At 49.8% G+C, this 23,212-nt stretch overlaps 7 protein-coding genes across 7 annotated transcripts; 5 read left to right on the forward strand and 2 right to left on the reverse strand.

Annotated features, from left to right (window-relative positions):
* Positions 1–223: 223 nt before the first annotated feature.
* On the forward strand, positions 224–887 carry FIESC28_06277 (uncharacterized protein; the record flags this gene model as incomplete). Its single annotated transcript, XM_031160421.1, has 2 exons — positions 224–294; positions 353–887. 2 exons carry the CDS (start codon positions 224–226, stop codon positions 885–887), a joined length of 606 nt encoding a protein of 201 aa, XP_031015467.1.
* A 206-nt stretch (positions 888–1,093) lies between these two features.
* On the reverse strand, positions 1,094–2,092 carry FIESC28_06278 (uncharacterized protein; the record flags this gene model as incomplete). Its single annotated transcript, XM_031160422.1, has 1 exon — positions 1,094–2,092. The coding sequence occupies one exon, from the start codon at positions 2,090–2,092 to the stop codon at positions 1,094–1,096; it is 999 nt and encodes a 332-aa protein (XP_031015468.1).
* Positions 2,093–2,729: 637 nt separating this feature from the next.
* FIESC28_06279 (uncharacterized protein) lies at positions 2,730–3,976 on the forward strand (the record flags this gene model as incomplete). The annotated part of the gene is made up of 2 exons (XM_031160423.1): positions 2,730–2,951; positions 3,008–3,976. The coding sequence occupies 2 exons, from the start codon at positions 2,730–2,732 to the stop codon at positions 3,974–3,976; spliced, it is 1,191 nt and encodes a 396-aa protein (XP_031015469.1).
* A 1,706-nt stretch (positions 3,977–5,682) lies between these two features.
* FIESC28_06280 (uncharacterized protein) lies at positions 5,683–6,958 on the forward strand (the record flags this gene model as incomplete). The annotated part of the gene is made up of 2 exons (XM_031160424.1): positions 5,683–6,264; positions 6,311–6,958. 2 exons carry the CDS (start codon positions 5,683–5,685, stop codon positions 6,956–6,958), a joined length of 1,230 nt encoding a protein of 409 aa, XP_031015470.1.
* Positions 6,959–15,942: 8,984 nt separating this feature from the next.
* Positions 15,943–18,353, forward strand: FIESC28_06281 (uncharacterized protein; the record flags this gene model as incomplete). The annotated part of the gene is made up of 3 exons (XM_031160425.1): positions 15,943–16,629; positions 16,788–18,125; positions 18,237–18,353. The coding sequence occupies 3 exons, from the start codon at positions 15,943–15,945 to the stop codon at positions 18,351–18,353; spliced, it is 2,142 nt and encodes a 713-aa protein (XP_031015471.1).
* A 2,491-nt stretch (positions 18,354–20,844) lies between these two features.
* On the forward strand, positions 20,845–21,522 carry FIESC28_06282 (uncharacterized protein; the record flags this gene model as incomplete). The annotated part of the gene is made up of 1 exon (XM_031160426.1): positions 20,845–21,522. One exon carries the CDS (start codon positions 20,845–20,847, stop codon positions 21,520–21,522), a length of 678 nt encoding a protein of 225 aa, XP_031015472.1.
* Positions 21,523–22,202: 680 nt separating this feature from the next.
* On the reverse strand, positions 22,203–23,150 carry FIESC28_06283 (uncharacterized protein; the record flags this gene model as incomplete). Its single annotated transcript, XM_031160427.1, has 1 exon — positions 22,203–23,150. The coding sequence occupies one exon, from the start codon at positions 23,148–23,150 to the stop codon at positions 22,203–22,205; it is 948 nt and encodes a 315-aa protein (XP_031015473.1).
* Between the last annotated feature and the right edge of the window lie 62 nt (positions 23,151–23,212).

A 23,212-nucleotide genomic window follows, 5' to 3' on the forward strand; every position in this document is an offset into this window, starting at 1 on the left:
CATCATCATTTAATTAATTTTGTTCATGAATATGGCTTGTAAACAATGACGATAATTCACTTCTTACACGGACATGCGGGGCGTGCATTTTCTGGATCGTCGCTATCGACACCCCTCTCGGAAGTTCACTTTCGCCGTCGAGGCCAATCAGATGCCGGTCATCGAAATTCTTCACATCCCAAACCAACCGTCGCGATATCTTTGAAAGGGCTCAACGACGACCATGGCCGAGGTAGCAAAGACGGTGGCTCGCCAATTGCCCGGCTTCAAGCTGGGACAGAAGCAGGTTTTCTTGTGTGTAGTCTCTTGACCCTTTCCGTCACCGCCAGTCCTCTAACATTTCCCCTCTTAGGCCCAACCATGTAATCACTTTCCTACGAAAAGAGCACATGCCACCGAACGAAGCCACTTTCCAGGTCCCTCTCCGATTCACAAAGTTCGATCTTCGAGATTACCTGTGGAATCTCTACGATGTCGAGGTCACAAAGGTCCGATCGTACGTCAAGCAGCAGCCCTTAACCCAGCGCAACTCCCACTCGCGCTCGTGGTACCGTCCAAAGCCTCTCAAGGTCATGACCGTCGAATTGGCGAAGCCCTTCCAATGGCCCGAGCTGCCTGAGGATCTCACACCCTGGAGCAACCAACTATGGAAGATGCGTGAGGATTTGATGGAGAAGCGTAACGACGAGCACCTTCAACAACAGCGATTCAAGATTCCCCTCAAGAGCAAGGCGCCCGTATCCAAGGAGAGACAAGAGCTTGCCGAGTTGGCCAAGAAGTTGATGTCGGGAGAGGAGAAGTGGACCAACGATGTTGTGCTGGATCCCAAATGGGAGAAGATTCTGGGTAACGAGCAGAAGGCCGTGGAGCCCACGAAAGAGGCTTAAACGAATTATGGACAAGGGCGGGCTATGACTTTAGGTTGCAGGACACTGCTAATGAAAGAGACGGCAATTCTATGAGGTGCCACGGATAAAGGACCTCTATAGGATACACAACTGTACATTATTGTAACTAGTCTTGGATGGGCAATGCATGTGGGCGGGTTAAGACTATGAGCGCAAAAATAGACGCTGAAAACTCGTATATCTTTTCATTCTATATCTTTCCAGTGTTCGGGCTGTTGGAAGCGTAAGACCTCATTTCCCCAACTCCACCAACCAGCAGTCAAGTTACGAGCAAAGATCTCAAGTCCAATGCATTCTTTTTCGAGGACATCTTGGAACAGATCTCGAAGATTCGGCTTTCGCGAATGCACATCTGGCACTGCCATGATAACTTTGGGCTTAAGGGCATCTGGCTTCTTGCTGCCGATGCGCTTTGCTATGATGAGCTTCTCCCATGGCTTTCTCCATGTAGACTCGATATCATATAGCGGTTCACCTGATGCAGCAACCTTGAGCCACGTCCACTCGGTCACGAGCTCGAGGCCCCAAGCAGCAAACAGGCCTGTGGAAGATGTCAGAAAGTCGTGGATACTGGGTTTGTTAGTGATCCAGACGGCGACGAGTCCGTCAGGTGCAAGATGAGATGCCAAAGGAATCTGTAGCAAGAGATTGCTCATCTCAGTCAAATTGAAGACAGTATCATATTTGTCCTTCTTCCTCCTTACAGACCGATTTGGCCATGGAGGATCTAAAACAACAAGGTCAAATTTGGGGGCCAAGGTATGAAAAGAATCACACAGAGCTTCAATAGAGCCGTGTAAAGGTTCGGCTTTGTCTGGAAGTAAAGGCGGCAGAGCGGATACAGGCGGAGGCGATTGTGGCTGAATAAGGCGATCCCGATGAAAGGGACCGGAATACGAATATGAGCTGCTAAGGTCCTCTAAGGCGCTGCTGACTGTTGCAGCGGTCATAAGCTGAGCCAACTGGGCAGCAGGCGAGGCAAGTGCCGAGTGATCGTCTCTTCCATACCGGGGCTCCGGGGTGGGATACGGAGTTGCGGGGGGTTCTGCGGAGACGATGCGGCGGCGGGGGATCTGGGACGGGAGAACCTGGCTTTCTTCTAATGACGTGGGGATATCGATAACAATAATGCTCTTGTCAGGACTCTCAAAGAGGACTGAAGACCGGTGGCTGTCTTTGGCCATGACACAGATCTGACTGCCGGATGACAGTTATTCCACCTGCTTGCTCTTTTTTTTTTTGTCCCGCGGTTGAAAGAATAGAAATTCACGGCGACAATCGGCAAGCCTCGGCGCTCGGTTATTGATCACCGGAACCGTTAGACAGCCCCCGAATCTGCTGAGTTGCAGTGGATTATCAGTGCATGCGTCCACTAAATCGCAATGTCTTAGACCCCTGATGGGCTAACTTTTCGATCACCTCTAGGGGTTCTGGGGAATGTATTTCCGCTGAGGTCGGCTTCGATGCGCTGCGTGACCACTTTCTCTAGGTCATAACTGACCCGAACTTGTGGGGAGGCCGCTGTTGTTGGCCACTGAGCAGAGGTCGGTTTAATGACGTCCAAGCCGCCCGCTGACAGCCGGGGATTAGAAATTCTGCCGCGAGTGCGCCGCATAGACTGGGCTATCTCCAAAATCCTCCCCATTCTCCGAACATTCATCATTCTCCCCACCAAACCTGTTTTCACCAACTCTAGACTTGACCATATAGACACTTTCTCTTGTCGCGTTGGCTTCGAATACTGATCCTCAATCGACTCTGCCACGGAATGTCGCATCCGTAGGCCTCGAATCCATTCACCAAAGTCAGCCACGTGCTGCAATGTCTTCCGACGCTGCTCACATGGAGCAGGCCTCCTCCATGGCCGAGGTTGCGCGGAACCGCAACATACAGAACCATGGCTCTTCGAATCCCCTCACCAAGTCGCAAAAGGAGCCTTCGGTGTGTCCCACAGACCAGGAAGCAGTAACACCAAAACCGCAAATGAAGAGTCTTGAATACATATGGAAATCTGGTGTTGCGGGTGGTTTAGCCGGTTGCGCTGTAAGTGATTGAGTTTATGCCGAAACCTTGCATAACGTTCTAACTCTTGAAAATAGGGCAAGACCGTTGTTGCGCCATTAGATCGAGTAAAGATTCTCTTTCAAGCCAGTAATCCTCGATTCGCGAAGTATACAGGATCATGGGTTGGCGTTGCCAGCGCCATGAAGGATATCCACCATTATGAAGGTATCACGGGTCTCTACCGTGGACACTCTGCGACGCTTTTACGAATTTTCCCATACGCCGGTATAAAATTTCTTGCATACGAACAAATCCGAGCCATTGTTATTCCCGATAGAGCACACGAGACACCGATGAGGAGACTGCTCAGTGGAAGTTTAGCAGGTGTCACATCCGTCTTCTTTACCTATCCCCTAGAAGTTATCCGAGTGCGACTGGCTTTCGAGACTAAGCGCGATGGTCATTCTTCTCTATCTTCAATATGCCGCCAGATATACAACGAGCAACCTGTGGAGAAAGCATCAGCAACCCGATTACCGAACGCATCTGCGCCTGTATCCGCCGCTGCAGAGGCAACCGCAGCGACTGTCGAAGCCATCGCTCCCCGAACTGGACTGGTCAACTTTTACCGAGGATTTGCTCCGACTGTCATGGGCATGCTGCCTTATGCCGGCATGTCATTCTTGACTCACGATACTGTTGGTGATATTCTACGGCTACCGCGCTTCGCAAAGCATACGACACTACCGAAGAAGGAGAACCATCCCGAAGGAAAGCCAGCCGCTCTACGATCATGGGCAGAACTTACTGCTGGCGGCATTGCTGGTTTGATCTCACAAACGGTGTCGTACCCTCTTGAGGTAATCCGTCGACGAATGCAAGTTGGTGGAGCTGTTGGTGACGGTCGTCGATTAAGGATAGGCGAGACTGCCGGTATGATCCTCAGAGAGAGAGGTCCATCTGGTTTCTTTGTTGGCCTAACTATCGGATACGTCAAGGTGTTCCCCATGGCGGCGGTCGCCTTCTTCACGTATGAGCGTATGAAACTTGTCTTTGGCATATAGATGTATTTTAGCACGACGGTACTCAATTCGGAGATTAAGCTTGATCGGCGTTGACGGAGTCCTTGCATGGAGCAGCGGAATTATATCTTTTTATGGCATGGCTTTGATGAAGGAGATACGGATATACAGCTAGGTGTACATACAGCAAAAGAGTACAATACATGTATGAAAAGTCGGACTTGGTAAGGCTTTCACATGTGAGGAGCGATCTATTCCCATTCAGGTCCTGTATCAAGGGACAGCCTCGTTTTCTCGTGGCAGTGTCGTGGTGGCTTTGCCACGCGATGAGAGACGGCATGGCGGATTCCGAAACATCCACGCACCATATCATTCGTCCATATCCGTACTAAAGCGAGGAACGACAGGCATCGCTATTCTCGTGTCTTTACTGCATGCGGAAATCCGACGCAAATGAAGACATTACCCATTGTGCTGGGAATGCGGCAGGTCGAGACATAGGGGTGATCCGCGCAAACTGGTCCGGAGCCGTTATTGAGACTAACATTTCCCGGGAAAAGGGCTCCTATGGCAGGGTTGGGTTACAGTACCAATCGACTGCACGTGCCGGTCTTCATAGAGTTTTCTACAACCATGGCAATGTTCGTGGGATGGATGGGGGTGGAAACATGGGCGTGGCGGCTGATTGCCTCGCCTTTAGCTGTATGCGGATTAGGGATCTCGAGTTTCGTAGATATAAGGTTAGTAGATGGCAAGTATACGGTACTTCGAGTGAACTCAGCATGGGGGTCTTAGGTAACTTGCCCGACGATATCAGCTAGCTAATTGTTGTGATCAACGGATGAGAATCTCCTAACTCAGACTTAATAGACGGGGGTTGATTACGCGGATAGACTAGTTGACGATAATTCAATAAGGTTTCATAACAATCTGCGAGCACAATTATTGACTTGTAGCTCAGGTAGAAATCGTGGAATCAGTGCAATGTAGTGCTTGATCAGCGTCGTATGCTGCATGACGTTATTCACATGCAAGACATCAAGGAGAATTGGAGATGCAGGGCCTGCGCGCATGGCAGTGTGATGGTGTTGTGGTAGGCCGGCAGTTGAAACAGAGTTGAACCTAAGATGGCCAAGAGAGGCGAAGCAAAACACCAATACCACCTGATCTAGAATTCACAAGTTATACTAAAACATGCTCAGGCCTCTATAACTGGATCTAATATGCCCAATAGCGATTTGAAGATGATTTGGAAAGTGTCTTGGCCTGCATGTAATAGTCGTGGACTTACCCTAAAGTTCTGGACAAATTCTAGAAGGCAACAGCAAAGTGTCAACTTTGAAACCATCAAACCACTTAAATGAAATTCATGCAGATAATCTAAGTAGTATATATCGAAATAAATTGATGTTTAATAGCATGCATACCTTGACAGTTGCCATCAATCTAAGTCGGAGTTGAAGACAAGCATGCAGACCCCTGATTGGACACTTCAGTCTTGAGCCAATGGGAATGCAGAAAACAGAGAGCTAAGATAGACGGCAGGAGAGCTTGCCAAAAATCGCAGCCTCAGCCTCAGCCTTTCATCCTCACTTCATCCAACCTCCATCGCAAACGAACACGCTCGAAGCGCGAACAACCACCTTCATTGGATATACAGGATCAGTCGGCATCCTATTACAACAGTCCGTATACAACATTGAGTTCCAATCGATTGCGCCTCCTATTTCAGCGCGACCATCCTCATAATGGCGTCCGCCGCCGATCTCGACGGCCTTGTTCTCCTTCGCCAATCCATCTCCTCAAGCGCGCCTTGCATTCCAAGCGCATCAGCTGATGCCTCCGCGGCCGAAGTCCCTCTCTCACAGGCCACACATCTGCGCTTCCCCAACAAGGATGTCGCCGTTCCTATCGATAACCCGACGCGCTTCGTGTCCAACGACAAGCCAGTCGACTTGCGCAGTATCTACTTTGCCTGGCTGAACCGCGAGCTTGCAATTCCTGAATACAATGCCTCGGCTACAACCCTCAATGACGAGCTAGCTGCTGCTGGCAGTACGGGCAAGGTCCAGAACTTGGGTTTCATCGAACGTTTGGATTTGATCACCTGGCTTGAAGGAGCCAGCGAGGAGAGTGAGTACATCAAGCCGCTCGCCAACGATGCGGGTGCTGCACCTAGTGGCGCGACGACAACGGCGAAGACGGGTGCTGTGACTTCGGGCCAGGCGCGATCTGGTCGAGGTACGATCAACCCCAGGCTTGTGGGTATCTACAATGGCGAACGAAAGATGGGTGATCGCAACACGGTTCTAAGAGGCATTAAGCCTACGGTATGTCTTGTAGTCAAATTATCTGAGCTCCATCTGACCTTGCTAGGACTTCTCCCATGTCCGCAAACTTGCTGCGCCATTCATCCAGAAGAAATCCCAGTCTAGCTCCACCAGCATTCCTACCAACCCATCACTCGCACTGAATCAGAAGGCTCCGTCTAGGCGACCGGATCCTATCATTCTCCTGTCACCTTCGGCATCTTCTTTGATTCGCCTGTCGAACGCGAGATCCTTCCTTGAAGACGGAAAGTTCGTGCCCACTGATGCAGGGGGTAACACAGCCACTATGCTTCATGTTCAACGCACTGTCCCCTCCATTGACCCCAGCCGACCTATGCGATTTATCCTGGTCGAGGGTTCTGAGGCTTTCAAGCCTGAATACTGGAACAGAATTGTTGCAGTCCTGACCACTGGACAGACCTGGCAGTTCAAGAACTACAAGTGGAGCGACCCCAACGAGCTCTTCAAGCACACGCTGGGCGTCTACGTCGGTTGGCGAGGTGAGACTGCTCCGGATAATATCCGCAGTTGGGGTCACCGTGTTCTATCAACTGGTATTGACCGCTGGCGCGGAGAGGGTCATGATACCTCGCGCTTCCGAGACAAGGAGATTGTGGAACAAATCTGGCGAGCCATCGAGGAGAACATGCGTTACAGGGGCTGGAAGAAGGACAGAGCTCCCTCTTCGATATAAATAGAGAGCCCATGAAATGCATATGAGAAGTGTTAGTGGGACACGACGCTCGCATGGCTTGGGTTACATTATCAACAAGAGTTATTATAAAAGGGGAGAGGGAGGGACTTGATTCCCCCTGACATTAATGTGCCTGCAAGGTGCCCAAGATAGGGGGATTAAAAGCGATGGCGTTCGAACGGTTTCTTGCTATGTAGACATATTTATCCAGTCTGTTTGTACAATGGGGCGAGAGTCATAGAGCATATCAGACAGAACATAGGTCAAATTGATCCTTTGCATTTGGACAAAGTACCGGTACAGTAGCACTTGGCACTTGGATATCCTCACTCTGGGGTCAGTTGTCTTACTGATGATAGGCTGGATAGAACGGCACATCGACTCTCTGGCACCGTCGTCCGTCCGGCCCGTCTCCGCGACGTTGAATACCCGGGCAAGCATCATCGGACAGTACAAATACCAAGAACGACACCGCCTACTGCGCATGGATCAGAATTATCCAAAAGCTTGAAGGCCTGGTAACGGGTATACCATCCGACTGGATAGTCATATATTGGATGGACCACTGCCCTGGGACCTGTCACCATATACTACAGTTCCGTGCCGCTCATAGCTAGTTCACCGACTGGCCAAAGCTCTGCATCAAACAAAGCAATGTGTCTCAAGATCGACGGCAATAGTTCAGTTGATGTTGCTGACATACAGTAGTCGCACGGGTAGCATCAACAGACCCACGAGGTAAAAAAGAAAGGGTTGAAGATGCCTTCTTTACGCCCGCAAGGCAACAACCAACACCATGCTTATGACAGAGATAACTATGTGTCAGTGTGCAGCAGGAAGTCGTTTTCCATGGGATTGATCGGCATTACACCCCCACGACGTCCTCTTAGCTCTATCCAATGTCAAGAAGCCCTTTCACTTTGGTCAACCTTGGGTTGTTCCCCACACAATTGGATGCTGACGAGTCTGGGGAGCTTGACACGAGGACATGACTCGGACTCCTTTTTCAAGCTCAAGCTATTCCTGGGGTGACAGAATATGATAGGAGAACAAGGACTCGTCATGGATCATTCTGAGGTGTTAAAATTGGTTGTACCGAAAGTTGGCTGAGTAGATACAGTTGTTGTGGTGTTGAACAAAGTTGGATTCGGGCCATGGCATCTCTTACTCTCCCACGCTGGTGGTCAGACACGAAGATCTCGTCATAGTTGGCTAGAGTATGTTTTAGTTCAACAATACAAACAAATAGCTTCGAACTCGATGAGGGTCAAATATTTTTTCTTTTCTTTGAAAGAGGTTCCAGACCAGCGGAACGACTCCGCTTCTCGTGTTTGACTTACTATGTGAAACGAAGCGTCTAACATGCCTCATCAGGAAATGTTCCGTGATAAGAAAGCCGGCGCCTGAGCTATGTCCACTTGGTGCCTACGGCAGCAGGTAGGCTTAGCCAAGTGAAATGACACGACACGATGGATTCCCGCAGTGGGTGCATTTGGTGGAGAGGGTTCAGCACGGATTTCAGCCCGGACATTGAGAAATAGGGGTGGAAAAGAAGTTGCAGTTGTTGCATCCATTGTCAGAGACTATTATCCATTGGAGTTTGGGTCGTGGCGGCTTAGTAAAAGTGCAGTCACAGTCAGTCTCTTAGTTAGCGTCTTGGTATAGGAACATGCATGGAGTTTTACACATGCGAATCTCAAAGACAAGGACAACAGATTGCAAGCAAGACCTGGAAACAGAGATGGAACCATGATTATTGCTCCCGCCGACTAGATCGCCCGCTAGCAGCGTTTTCAAAGAGTCTCTAGGGCTAATTTTCGAGTCTCAGCCTGTGAACCACCCCATGTCCCAGTCTAGCCGTGCCATAACAGCCATATAGCTCACCGACTAGTCAGTTACAGTATGAAGAAAGTGTTCTCGGTGGCCTGTCCTTGTACGCTGGAGGTGTAAATGAAATCACAATTGGATCATAATCCATAGTTGGAGCTCGGGGTTCGCCGTGTGAAACTTGAGAGGCTCCAATGCCGACATGAAGGGGGTTCGGTATAATGCCGAAGTTTTGCTGTCGGCTTTTGACCAAATGCCGTCGTATAATTACAGTATTCGCTTAAGAAGCTGTGATGTAGGCACTGCCCAGGTACTGGGATGGTTTGGTATTGTAGGGCTGGAAGATGAGCATGAGTCGCGTAGAAAAGGTGTAATTAATGAAATGATGTGACACACGCGACCATGACCATGGATCTGCAAAAGCCGTCTCTACACTACGGCCCTACATTACGGATACCAAATGATGTACTGTACTGTAGTCAATTGATTGAAGGTCGTTGTATACACTGATTGGACTTTTGTTCTCTTGATGGGATGCTTCGCAGAAATATGTGGATATCATGATCCAGGATTGGTTTAGACGGATCTGTCTGTTGGGTGATCGCTTTTGCCTCGTGGTTTTAATTTCTAGCACATGGCATGTCAAGAACACATGGCAAAGTACATTGTACCCTCTCGCGTGGCAAAGGTAAGGTAGGATCCAATGGATGGATGGTTGGATGGATGATGGTTGGCAGACAGCATGACAGTTTACAGGGGATCGAATCAGATTGATGAAACCCTGCAGATTTTTTTTTTTTGTCTTTTTGAGTTGGGTAGCTGTAACAGTAACAGATACGAGCCCCACGAATAACATGTTTCGTGATCATTACTGAAAAAGCTTTGTTGACGATGATTCCGTATACTCCGAGATCTTGACTCAAGAGGTTGCACTTGACCAAACATTGACCGGACTTCGGTGTAACAACATCGGATCACGCAAGACCCAAGACCCAAGTTCACGGAGCACAAACTATTGCCTTTTTAGCGCCCGAGTCTGTTGGTTTGTTGATATCCAACATTGACCGGTAACGCCAAACGTCACGCCAAATCGTCCTGACCTAAAACCACGTTTATGCAGGTATACGTCTGCCACATGGCGGCAAGGGCATCCTATAACCAATCAGTCATGGCAAGTATTTGCCGTGCCATTGTAGGGCTAGAACCATGATCATGACTATGACCAAGCGTCGTTGTACTGTACATTCGTCTTAACCGAGGTAGTTCCACGGTAGTCAACGAGCCAAGAGCCGATAAAAATCATAGACAGAAAAAAAAGAGAATAAGCGTGCTGCTACCGGCGGTGACGGCCTGATTGAGAGGCGGGAACGCCGTAGCTTCGGTACAACCTGACGATAGGTAAGGTGAGCTAGGTTGAGAAGCTCGTCTACTAACTGCCGAAACAAATTTCCGCGCGCCTAGAACATGAACCCATCGCAGTAGAACGTGAAAAAGAGTCAAGAAGATGATCAAAGCTGTATCAATAATGTTAGCGACTCCACAGCACTGCTCTTTGGCTCTTTTTTCTTTGTCGCAAACGCGTGGCTTCGTGCTTGCAAACCAATCCCACGTGGCGGAACCCCGCCAGCAGCATCAGCATGTAAGACACACTATCGTCACACCCTCTCTTCTTCTTTCTTTCGTTGCTTTGTTATGCTTTTGCTTTTGCCGTGTTTTCCTTTTCCCTCTTTTGACACATCCACAATTTGTAACCCCAAGAAATGAAGACCAGGGGATCTGCGATTATCGATACCGCCACTTACCTGCGATTTCTTTACCCAAACTTGAGTACACGATGCAGATCGCTGACAAAGCTGTTATGCTTGCGGTGTGAATGCGGGTAGGTGCTACGTATCTGTACGTCAGGAATTGTCATGGGTATTGATATGGTACTATAGCCCTGTCAGCTGCGGGTTGCCCAAAATACATAGACGGAGACAGAACAACCGACCTGAATCAGATCATACTGGAACAAAGTGGAGTGGGAACAGACACTCTCAGTAAGCGAGAGCGAGGGTACGGGGGGCTTTCTCTCGCTCGCTGTATGGCAGCTTTACATGCAGCAAAGCTCAGTGATGGAGCCACGTGGGAATGCCGACATGGTAGAAAAACATGACCAGTCACAACTTATTGTGTGCCGCTCCCTTCTTCTCAACATGCTCCATTATCCCACCCAACAACCTTCGTCTCCAGTCTCCAGTCTCCGCACAGCCCAACTCACGGGTGAGCCTGAGCCCAGGGCCACTGTGGCCTAGACTGCAGTACGGATATGTGTGGACGGATTGGTTATCTTTTTTGCGTTGCGGTGTGAGGAAGAAGCCTGTCTCATAGACACTGCGTAGATATCGACTTAGACGGCGAATGAAGCTAATCGACAAAAACCGATTATTCCCATCCTGACAGCTTAAACAACTGTCCTGACTCGTTCCTCGGAAACCTTTAGTAATTGTCCAGTACAACAGGCGTCTAGGGAACTCCGAGATAGAACAGTGCCGTTTCTGTATCGTCAGAAAGCAGTCACTGCTAACAAGAAGGACGTTCCCAAGCAAGGCTACATTTGTCAGTTGGTGATCTGCAAGATGAGATAAGATGGAATGAAACCCTCACCACCTCATTCTCATCTACTTAGGGCTGCGATTCAAGACTTGGCAGATGGCTGGCCCAGAGCTAATGCAGGTATCCGCAGACTACAGTATCATTAGATACAAAGGTAGCTTGACTCGATATCAGAGTGCATATCTTTTTGCCTCTTTCTTGATGACTCAGTTGGACCCTGAGTTTGAAATTTGAATAATACCTGGAACAGGGTCGGTTAATGATAACCGTGACGCTAACCAGTTGATAGACATGCTTGTCAAGAAGTGACGTCCTGAATCTGGGTCGACATGGATTGCTGACGAAGAGGCAAAAGTGAAGCCGGAGTAAATTCCCAGACTTTGGTATGTGGGTGGGATAATCAGCAATTAGGTTCCTCCTTCCCCTTCATAGCAATCAATGCCTTCCTTCCTCGATGGTGTTGTCGTGTTCCTTCCATCTCTTTAACTCCGGAGTTGTGTGCTACTCCCCTGCTAGGCTCTTTCCCCCCTTGTTGATCGCCCACCCCTACGGTTACTGACCTGTAGTACTGAAACTCAGGCAGGCTTCAGTTCCTTCACCTCCTCCACACACGGGTACAGATAGCTTGGGCTCTAGACTGAGGCTATTCCATTCTCGACACTACGTTGCCAGAAGATCAGCTGATTTAACGGCAAACCCACTGAAACGCTCCGCATCTGCGACGACAGTTTACGAACTGCATTGCTCAACAACGCTGGACGGAATTTTGCGTCGACTTGGGTTACAGTACTTGGCCACTCATGATCTTCAAGCCCCTGTCCCTGCCACGGAAAGGATTCCAGAAACCTTCTAGAAGGACACGCAAGAACAGCACAAGCTGCAACGGTGTGAAGCGCAATCTCGCTTCGCTACAAGAGACAAAGAAGGCATTGGCGCTTTTTTAAGCTGGGAGTGAGCCGGGCGTGACGTGTGCACAGAGCCGAGATGGTTAATTTGATATCACTGACCAGTGACTGACAGGTATGGCGGTAAGTTGCCCGTTAAACAAGCATACATGCTTGGGGTAATCTGGAGCAACAATTCAAGGCTGAACGTTACGGACACTGTTCACCGTACACCGTTTCTCTGGCTGACACAATTTTGGCTTACACCAATCGACAACTTGGAAACGAACCAGCCTTGAGGAAGCGTGATTGCAGAACTAGTGAAGTTCGTCAACGCTCTAACAACACCAATTTCCGACATACCAACCATTGAGGCGAGAGCGAGGTCAGAGCGATCTGTGGCGTTCGTGCTAACCAAGATTTGCAAACCGTCTCTGGGCTTTAATCCCCAATTTGTCAAAATATACGGCCACCCTAATTATGATAATCCCGAGACGCAGAATGGGCTTAATCCCGACAGTCAGGAAAGCGCACCAATGCGTAAACTGCAACCTTGACATGGCGGCGGTTTTATCAAAGACTAAATAAGAATGTACCAAACCAAAATGGTATCAGTCATGGGCGGCCGACTGGACATATTCATGCGCCAAAGACGGACATATCCAGCCGTTTCAAATTTTGTGTTTCAGCATCACCTCTTATCGCTATGCTTAAAGTACCTGTTCCTGCGACTTCCTGGTAGCATGGACAAGCATCATCATCCTACGCCCAAGACCTACCAAATACCCTGCCACTCCCCCCGGACATTCCACGGGAACTGATTTACAATATGGAGCCTTGTGTGCGCAGTGATCACGTACTCGTCATTCAAAAGTTCACAAGTCCAGGGTTTGGAACATCTGCAACATGCAGACCAAGCTGGAATTACTCTGGTATTTCTTCGGAAGCAGCAGCTCGGAAGCAGAAAAGGGCAGCGCGTGGGGCAGAGTAAGGGGCAAGCACGCCCAGCCGCGGCATGGTTGCATGCACAGGAACTTGGGTGCTTTGATCGCATGGCAGCAACGTGATGTGGTGGATGGAGGCACTGAGCATGGCTACAGGGAACTTTACCGGCCGAATGCAGCCTAGCATGGTGGGCAGAATCCCTGAAGCCACGCGCAGTCGGGGGGCTGTTGAGACCTGATTGACTGTGAGAAGTGAGACAGACATGCACACGCCCGCGGCTCAGCAGCCACTCGCTGGTTCAACATGTGAGGAAAGATTATCCAGTCTGCCAGCGGCCCAGATGGAATGAACAATGAAGCACTACGGTAGGGACAACACAGCAGGTTCCCCTTGTTACTAATTATTCGCCGACCACATCTGACTAGGATCGGCCTACAGTTGGACGTCTGCCCTGTAACTTTATTGTTGGTGCTGTTGACGTCCTGGTTCATGCCAACATGCAATAGCCCGGACGCTGTTTCTCATCACCCACAACTTGTGAATGTGGTACAGTACAGGTTTGCATCGTTCAAGAAACTGCGAGAGACCTTTCACCCAAATGTGCATTCCTCCCGGGCGGCTGCCAGTATGCTGTGCCGCCCATAATAGTGCTTCCGGATCAACTAAGCTTTAGGGCGCTGGCCCGCGTTAATGCGATGCGATGCCATCACTCGATGCGATTTGCAACGAGGCGTTGACCCAGGCGACACTCGCCTCTCGTGGTTGCACAGGGTGCGCTCGTGGCGGGCAAGCCACCAGGGGATTCCGTACAGATTGCTACAGCATGGAAAACATGTTCCAGAAAAGATTCTTCAACTATTTTTGAGGCAGGATGAAATATTTGGCACCAGGTTTAATCGTCATACAACGCCCTAAAACCGCCGTTTTACTGTCAATCGGTCGTGCCTCGCTGCCGATGCCGTCCGGGCTGTTGTTGTGTGCCAGCCGATCAGATCAGAACAATTATGTACTGTTACGTACCCTGGTATTGCAAAGTGCGGAGGTGCTGCAGACCGCAGACCGCTTGCAGATCAGCAACGATTGATACAGGCATTCCGAGAGAAATGCTCCAAGGACGTCGAATGGTTTCAGCCTGTGAACCCTCAACAAGTCTGATGCCCTAACGCGTTATGTACAGCAGCGCTCTAGTGCATGTACGCAACCCCAAATGCGACAATAGCGCAGCTGGGAGCGATGAGGGACCTAACATCGACACAAGATATGCAAGTTACTGGAAACGGCTATGTTTTATCAAACTGTACCTATTCCCATGTCTTGCTGGTGGATTTAACAGCATATCATCCAAATTTCGCTATACCATGTATAAACCCAAGAGCTTCCTTTGGAGGCATGTTATCAGGATCTGGATGCCAGATCACTGATTAGCACCAGGGCACCCAATCCTTCGCGATCCGCTATCTCATCTCGGATGCATGCCACTGGTCATTAGGCACTCACGATTACTTGAATGTAGACCTGTTTCCTTTTGTCTCCATGTTTCACTCGGAGCCGACGGACAACCTCCTTACCAAAGGTACGGTACCCGGAACATCGATGGCGCTGCGCTACTCAACTTGTTCTTTCTTCATTGAACCAAACATGTGTTCTGAAAGCCAGTTGGTTATTAGTCTGATGGCCCAGGAACTGTTGTTTGGTAAGACACTACGCCACGATTGATATGCCGAGCCATCCAATGCTATGGCGAAGACACATTGGTCGTTCTGAATGGTAAAGCAGTCCAGTTTCAATGCTTGTGCTGGGGGCTTCAGCGCATATTCGCGCTGGACTGAATGCACCGCACCGACCTGTCGCCAGCCTGACCGGTCATCTCACAAAGGGACCCTTATTACTTGCTCTTGTAGGTGAGGTATCACCTGTGGTGATGAAAAGAAGGATCCCTGATCTTTGTAAAGAAAACGGGCTGTTACAGCCTCCTTAGTATCAATAGCATGAATGATGATGGTGATAGTGAAGAAGAATGATAGCTCGTCCAGCCTTAGACTATTCTTGGAACCCACTTGGCAGTTTTAGCGTTTGTTTTTTGCTTTTTCCTTTTCTTTCAGACTTTCTTACATCTTCTCTTCTCTTGGGTTCCTGGGATATTCTCTTTTAGCTGGACAATTGAGTGTTTTGACCCTGGTCCTGGCCCTTGTCCTGGCTACTTTATTAGCTTAGCTTGGAGACCATCTCGCCCGCTGTCCTCAGCGCCCAGGTCCGACCGGAGAACGAAGGTCGGGTAAGATCCACCCAAGAAGCAGAAGCCCCCCCTCTTCTATCTGCACACCTCTTTGGTGAAAAAAGGATGAACAAGGGGACCCCTTTGACACCCCACCCTCCCTGGCCCTCTTCTCTGAGAGAGGGACCTGAAGAGTCTCTAGTCACTGTACCGGTACCTGTACCTGTACCAGGACCACCTCTGTACCTACGACCGACCCTCTCTGCCTCTCGCTCCATCTCTCTCCACGGGCTCACTTTACGCTACCTTACCTTACCTATTCTTGCCTATCCTATCCTATTCTAATCCCACCAGACCTGACCTATCTTTTCTGTGTCCCACTTGACTTGGTCTGGTTTGCTTCCACTCGTTCGCCGCGTCCATCCCAATCCACATCCACATCCATCCTTCTTATTTGAACCTTCCCGCTGCCGTCACCGTAAAACTCCCCTCCTTCTGACCTTTCTCGTTCCCGTTAGATGGCCACTCTGTCGCATCACCAAAGACCCACGGTAAACCAGTCTGCCTCTCCTTCTGATACACTCGACCAGGATACAAACACTCGCGCTATCTCACCTTCTTCAACTATTACTCCACGCTCTTCGCCTCCTCTTCAACCACCACCCGCACCACCTGCAGACGCTACTACCACTGGATCAGTATCAGGATCTGGATCAGGAACGAACGCACCCGTCTACGTCCCATACCGCCCAGAGCCAGGTCACAGTCACCACCGAACTACTTCCTCGGTCTCGAGATTGAACAACCGTTCTTCAAGCAGCCTCTTCGCCTTGGCCGCCTCTGCCTTTGACCGCACGCAAAACGCAATTGCTGCTATTTCAGAGCCATCCATCCGACCTCGACAGTCTAGCGGTGCTCTTTCAAGGCTTTCGTTACTCACCAGCTCTTCACCCTCGTCCGAACCCTCCAGTCCGGACAAGTACCACCGTCTTCGAAGCTCTTCGAACCAGTCTCTTACGTCGGGCGCAACCGTGGACGGAAAACTAGCTTCCCAGGCTCTGCAGGCGAACAACCCGCCCTCGCAGCCTTACACATCCACAGACCCGAACCATCCGCTTCCCTATAAGTCCTCCACAGCCGCCAAGATGCATCAAACATCATCGCGCTTGTTGCGCATGACGGACGATGACCGGCCATTCACAAAGGTACACCCTTGTCCTACCCAAATATGCTTCGTGTGCCTTATTCGTGTCGTTTAACTGCGTGCGCAAAGCTGCAAGGCCTTGGTCTCTGCACCAATTGCATCATGGAAAAACAGTACCTCTTTCTCTCCCAATCCTTGCTAATACAGTTGCACAAATAGGACTTCAAAGATCTCTTCTCAACTCTTGTTGTCAGTTTACTGCCTCTTTCAGCACACCGTGTCCGATTGACCAAGGTTGAGTACACCTTCCTGTCTGAGGATGCCATCAACAACCTTGGCTCTCTCAAGTTCTCTCAGTCCAACCGTATGCCTGACCCCAAGGACCCCTCCCGCATTGTTACCACTACGACAACCACCACGTTCTCCATGGCTAAGGACATGGCTCGTTCTATCTGTCAACGATTTTTGGAAGCCCGTTTTATTGAATCAGCCGATGGCAAATACCAGCAGGTTTACACGATGAAGGGCTCCGTCTGGCAATTAACCCCCAAGGGTATCACTGTGTTGGATAGATTCTGCTCCAGAAACGGTATCCAGCAAAAGCAAGTGTCCGAATTGGCCAACCTTGCTACCACCCAGCTAGTGCTGCTCGAGCGTGACCCCCAGACGGATAAGCTCCTCCATGATCACGGTACAATTGAAGTTATTTTCCGCCGTTTCGCTGGAGCAGAGGGCCGCAACATTAAGTCTACTGTCAACGCTGCCGACTCAGATTCTTTACACGACTACCGGGATGGACTTACAGGTGTCAAGATGGCTGCCGAGCGTAAGGTTAATGGAAAGACCTACCGCGATACCTTCACTGGCAAGGCTACCACTGACTGGTTGATGGACTGTTCGACTATTGTGGATAAGAGGGAGACCCTTGAGGTTGCTACCCTCTTCGTTGAATTCGAATTGATGGAGGCTGTTGCCCAGGACCGGGCTTACATGTCGCAAAATCCCGGATGCAATTTCTTCCAGCCTACCAAGTATGCCATCTACCAGCTGTCACAACGAGGAAAGGACATCGTCAGCGGCGCTGCTGCTCGAGGACGAGCTTCAGAGAGCGAAGGTGGTACCGCATCCCAGCGAAACGGTATCACAAGGGATTCCAACACCCAACGCCTGGACAAGATCCTGAACGACCCCGCGCTTCGCCTCCTCTTCCGTGAACAACTCCGGGATACTCACTGTGAGGAAAACTTGTCATTCTACCAGGATGTCGACGAGTTTGTGCGTAGCTGCAAGGCTGCCACGCGCGCTGCGCAAAAGGCCCCCAACACCAATGCTATGGACGGAATCAAGGAGATTATGGCCTCTGCATATGGTATTTACAACGCCTTCCTGGCTCCTGGATCTCCTTGCGAGCTCAACATCGATCACCAATTGCGCAACAATTTGGCCACACGAATGACCAAGGCTGTTGGTCAGGATGTGGCTATGATTGACACTCTTCAAGAGGTGACGTCGCTGTTTGAAGATGCTCAAAACGCTGTCTTCAAGCTGATGGCTAGTGTAAGTTCAGCTAAAACCAGCCCCATCCCAGCCCCCCCTTGCCCATTCTCGGACACGCCGATCATTTTCGGTCGAAGGTGAAGAAAAGCAGTAACTAACAACAAATAATAGGATTCTGTTCCCAAGTTCCTTCGCAGCCCCAAGTACGAACAGCAATTGCGGAACTACGAGTTTGACGTCGTCGGCCGAGGCCCTGAGCGAAGCCAAAGCAGGTCCAACCGAAAGTGATCTCCCCTGAAGGAATCCGATCCCACGCTATCTACACTAGAGCAGGTTGACTAGGCTCGAAAGGAAAGCCTAAGTCTAAACAGAAGCAGAGCAGAGCAGAACCATGGCCAGACCCAGAACCAGAAAAACTGGACCAGGACCAGGACCAGGACCAAGACCCTGAACCTTGCTGGCCTTTCCTTTCTCAAGCATTTACATCATCTGCCTCATTTAATAACGAGTCATTTGCATAGAGACGTGTGAAAGATTTGGCTACCCAAGCGTTTGTTGTCATGTCATGAAAACGATACCACCTAGAGCCATATTCCCCTGCATTATCGGTGTTAATTGGTTTTCCGAGCTATTTTTTGTCGTGTTCTTTTTTTCATTCTTGCCTCGGCGTCTCTCTTCCTCGGCGGCTAAGTTAGTACTGAGTTAAGGAAGGGGGCTACAGCTACAGCCACAGCCACAGCCACGGCCACGGCTACGGCTACGGCTTTGCCTACCCGACAACGGTCTCCACGCTTCGGCACCCTCCGGACACACACTCGGTCGATCCTTTAGTCTCTTCGCTCATCGATTGTGGACCTCGATGGAAAGTCTCTATTACTACAATAGATCGCTCGGATGCACCGACTGGATGAGACCATATGATGCGCAACGGCTTTTGGCTGAGTCGGATACTCATCACTGAGTATCGACTCGTTTTTGTGCCGACGGAAGAGCCGTACGAATAATTGATGCTTGAGATCTTCGAACATGACTATGACCGGATGGATATAGGATAACACGGCCTGCGAGACGGTTAATCGATTTGTACAGTGCAACGGATTTCAACAAAAATCGGCGGTACTTATCTTCTTGTTGTTAGCTTTATGTTGTTTTTACTACTTTTTTTGTGGTACTATTCTCTTCTCTATCTATCTTTCTTTCTCTTTTATTTTACACGTTACGGACGGGACCTCATCATATCGAGACCGAAAGTAAATGCATTGCATTGGAAGGAGTCGGGTACATTATGGCGGGCCAGCGCTGAGATACAATTGTACATAGAAAAAAGGGCAGGCAGTCTCGATGATTTTGGTCGAGAGGAATAAAGAAAGACAAAGAAACAAACTCTACATGTAAACTTGTGTGCACTTGAATCGTGAGCTTATCTTGTGGCATGGGCAAAGGAATCACACATGTGGAATGTGTAGAGATAGTGGTATTGCCAAGAATGTCACCATGTTTGATGGTAATTGCTATAGTATCTTGCTATATCCGTGAGTACGCGATGTGACACGAATCAGAGACTGGATGCATGCCATGTCTTGACTTTCTGATGTCCTTTATTTACCTCCTGATAGAAAGCTGCAGAGAACAGGGGCAAAGATGTCAACTGCAGGAGGGTAATTTAACTAAACGTCGATTACAAGACAAATGACCGCTTCTCTTCCTCCTTCGTCTCCTATACTCACCTGCGTAGGTTATGTGTTTTGGGCAAGACAGATGCAACTATTTTTAATGATATAAAACTTGTCTTGCAAACAAGAAACCACTGTAACAAAAACCACTTCTCGGCACTTCTTGTCCCGAAGACAAGACATGGCATCAAAGAGAGGCTGAATGATGTTATTGTCAAGATAATGAGTTTGAACAACAATGCTGTCTCTTCTGCGTGGGTAATTAATTAGTCAAGGGAGAAGAGAGACATTCACGGGTAAGACAAGGACGGCTTCCAGATCGATCGATTCTTGGAGCATCGATCGGGAAGTTTTATTATGGGAATTTCTGTTCATTTGTTTACGGTACTTTTGAAAGGCTTGTTATGTTATGCTTGTTTATATGTTTATTTGACTTACATGACTAGTAAGTAGGGATGCTGCAGGAGAGTATGGACCTGCATGGACGACACTATATCACTTCTGCCAAGCATCCAACTACTATCTGCCGACTCAGAATCCACTTACACACAACAAGCCAAGATTAAATTACTGAGAAACAAAACTGGCAGCACTGAAAATAGAATCTCTAGTAATTGGTTCAACGGCATTAAGCCCAATTACACAAAAGTATCTCCCTGCATCTGGTAATCCGGCCACAGCTCCCTACTTACGGAGCCGCAATTTCTTTCTCTTCCTCCCTTGCGTATTGGAATGGAGGAACATGACGATACACCGGTTTCCATTCTTTACTGTGGCGGCTAGACTGTCGCAAGCCTCAGGGGCAGACTCAGAGAGGAAAAGCAAAACAAAGACGGGAGTGAGACAAGGGAGGATAAACAGAGGCTCCGGCCAGTGTCTGAGGCTTCACTTTTCAGATATAAGAAGACAACTCCGACGGCTATCAGGACTTTTTCTCTCAGCATCACTCAGCATCTTTCTCAGTTCTTTGCAACCCACACTCGTTAACAATCTCGCCCAAGTCACTCGCTTGACCACACTCGCTCACTCCAGCAAACTCGCAATTCGCTCTTCCGAACTCACTCACCTTTTCAAGTAAACCCTCAAACCCAAACCAATCTTTCAAGATGTACGCCTTCAACGCCGCCGCTCTCCTCGCCCTCGTTGGTGCTGCCGCTGCCAAGCCCACCATGACCATGTCTCCTTACCCCATGCCCACTGGACACAAGAACGGCACCGTCACTGTCACCACCGTCGTCGACAGCTACACCACCTACTGCCCTGGCCCTACCAGCTTCCACATGGGCGGCAAGGACTACGTCGTCACCAAGCCCACCACTCTGATCATCACTGACTGCCCTTGCACCGTCACTGAGACTCACCCCGCTGGTCCTACTTGGATTCCTGGCCACCCCGGCTACAAGCCCGAGCACCCCGGCAAGCCTGGCCACCCTGAGCCTGAGCACCCTGAGCACCCCGAGGTCCAGAAGCCTGGCAAGCCTGGACACCCCGAGATGCCTGAGCACCCTGAGCACCCCGAGGTCCAGGAGCCCGGCAAGCCTGGACACCCCGAGATGCCTGAGCACCCCGAGGGTGAGAAGCCTTCCGGCGAGCACCCCGCTACTCCTGAGCACCCCGCTACCCCCGAGACTCCCGAGGGTGAGAAGCCTGCTGGCGAGAAGCCCTCCGGTGAGCAGCCCAGCAAGGAGACTGAGGTCCCCGAGCACCCCGTTGTCACTGCCGGTGCTGGTGCCGTCCAGATCGGACTCGGTCTTGCCGCTTTCCTCGGTCTCGTTGCCCTGTAAGCTCGCTTTGATAGAAGCAATCGGCAAGCGTCACTCTCAAGGAACGAACATGAGCAACCTGTCAGTTCGTCAACTTTCAAACCTACCCTCGAAGTTGTATCTTGCCGGATTCACACAGCTATGATCACCACGAGCGTTCAACGACATTTTTCACTTCGTTTCTCCGCATCAACGTTTTAATGACAACCTTTTTGACTTCTTTGGGCATTAATGCACTCGCATATAGACCGTTGAAGAGTGGGGGGCTCTTAATTCCATCTCCATGATTGAGATCTCAGTCATAGGGATGCAACAAGAGACCACATGTTCAGGGGCTTTCGGAGCCGTTGATCTTCTTTGCGAAGCCAGTTCCCACTAAGGGCTTCCCGGGGACCGGTTAATCGCATGGAAGGGGATTTCTTTTGTTTTTGGGGACTTTTGGTAGAAATGAGGATTTCGGAAGACATTTGCATTGCTAGGAGATGATTTGTACCGTTGGTGTAATATAGATACATATAGAACCTAACGAATTTATCATTCTGCTCATTAAATTTGCGTTCGATGTTATGTCCTGCATATAGTCAACGTGCTCCGCTCGTACCTGATCTGACATACAAATGGTTCAGGACATAAAAGTCCATGCTAGAAATAACGCCCCAGCTCCAGAGCCTCGAAACAAGCACAATCGACAACAACCTCTTTTAGGCTAGCTCTGCTGGAACTGTCTTTCCGGGACGAGGATGGTTCTGAGTCCCATCGTCCAGCTCCGCAAAGGTCTGACGGTCGTCAAATGGTGTGTTGGAGTTATTGTACGGATTCTGGCTTGACGAATCGGCATAATGACCAGGTCTACTGCTGTCATGGTAGGCTGTTCCAGACTGACCAAGCCCTGACTGATTCGACCCTACCCGTTGCAGCTGCCCAGGGGTCACAAAGCCGCCGTTCCTTTGCTGATGCATGTCACCCATGCTGGAGGAGGGTGTGCCATTGCTGTAAGCTGGAGGGGAAGACACACCCGCAGCAAACCCGTGCCGGCCATTAGCTCCCCTGGCTGGTACTCCTGAAGACTCAGATGCTGGAGGGGCTGGCGTTTGAGAGCTGGTCCTAAAGTTTTGCATAGAGTGTCTTGCAGCCTTCATGGAAGTCCTCTCCGATAACTTCTCAACTAGAGTTCCATGGGACTTCTTAATAGTCTTCTTAACAAACGATACCATGAGTATGTTACATCGCATGTCAACATCCTCACGGAGATAAAGACCTGTGGCCGGTGCTCCCAGCCCAAGCTCAACAGGCTGCGGACGCTCTCCGGGCATAGTTCCTCCTACAGACCAGCGGCCACGGAGATCAAGCCCCATAGGAGCGTAACTGTGCGTCTGCAGCCCATCCGAAGAGTCAAAGAACGCAGCCGTGTATGTGACTTGACCTGAGGCAAGACCACCGGGGAGGTAATCAATGCGATCCGTCATGGAGTACCATACGCATTTCTTCTCATCCTCCGGGGCGTGTGGCGGAGGGTCAATTTGGTGGCGTTCTATAATGAGAGGATTCAAGTCGATCATGGCGAGATGATCGTGGAGAAAGTCGACCACTTGCTGGCGAGATAAGTTAGAAGGCAAGGGTGTGATTGTTGTGAAAGTAGACCGAGTCATGTTTTTTGCTTGGTGATGGTTGTGATCGACGTGATACAAGTTTTCGTGCAGCTACCGGACCG

Source organism: Fusarium coffeatum, assembly GCF_003316985.1.
Source record: "Fusarium coffeatum strain FIESC_28 chromosome Unknown BRIP53273_contig_136, whole genome shotgun sequence".
NCBI lineage: Eukaryota > Fungi > Ascomycota > Sordariomycetes > Hypocreales > Nectriaceae > Fusarium > Fusarium coffeatum.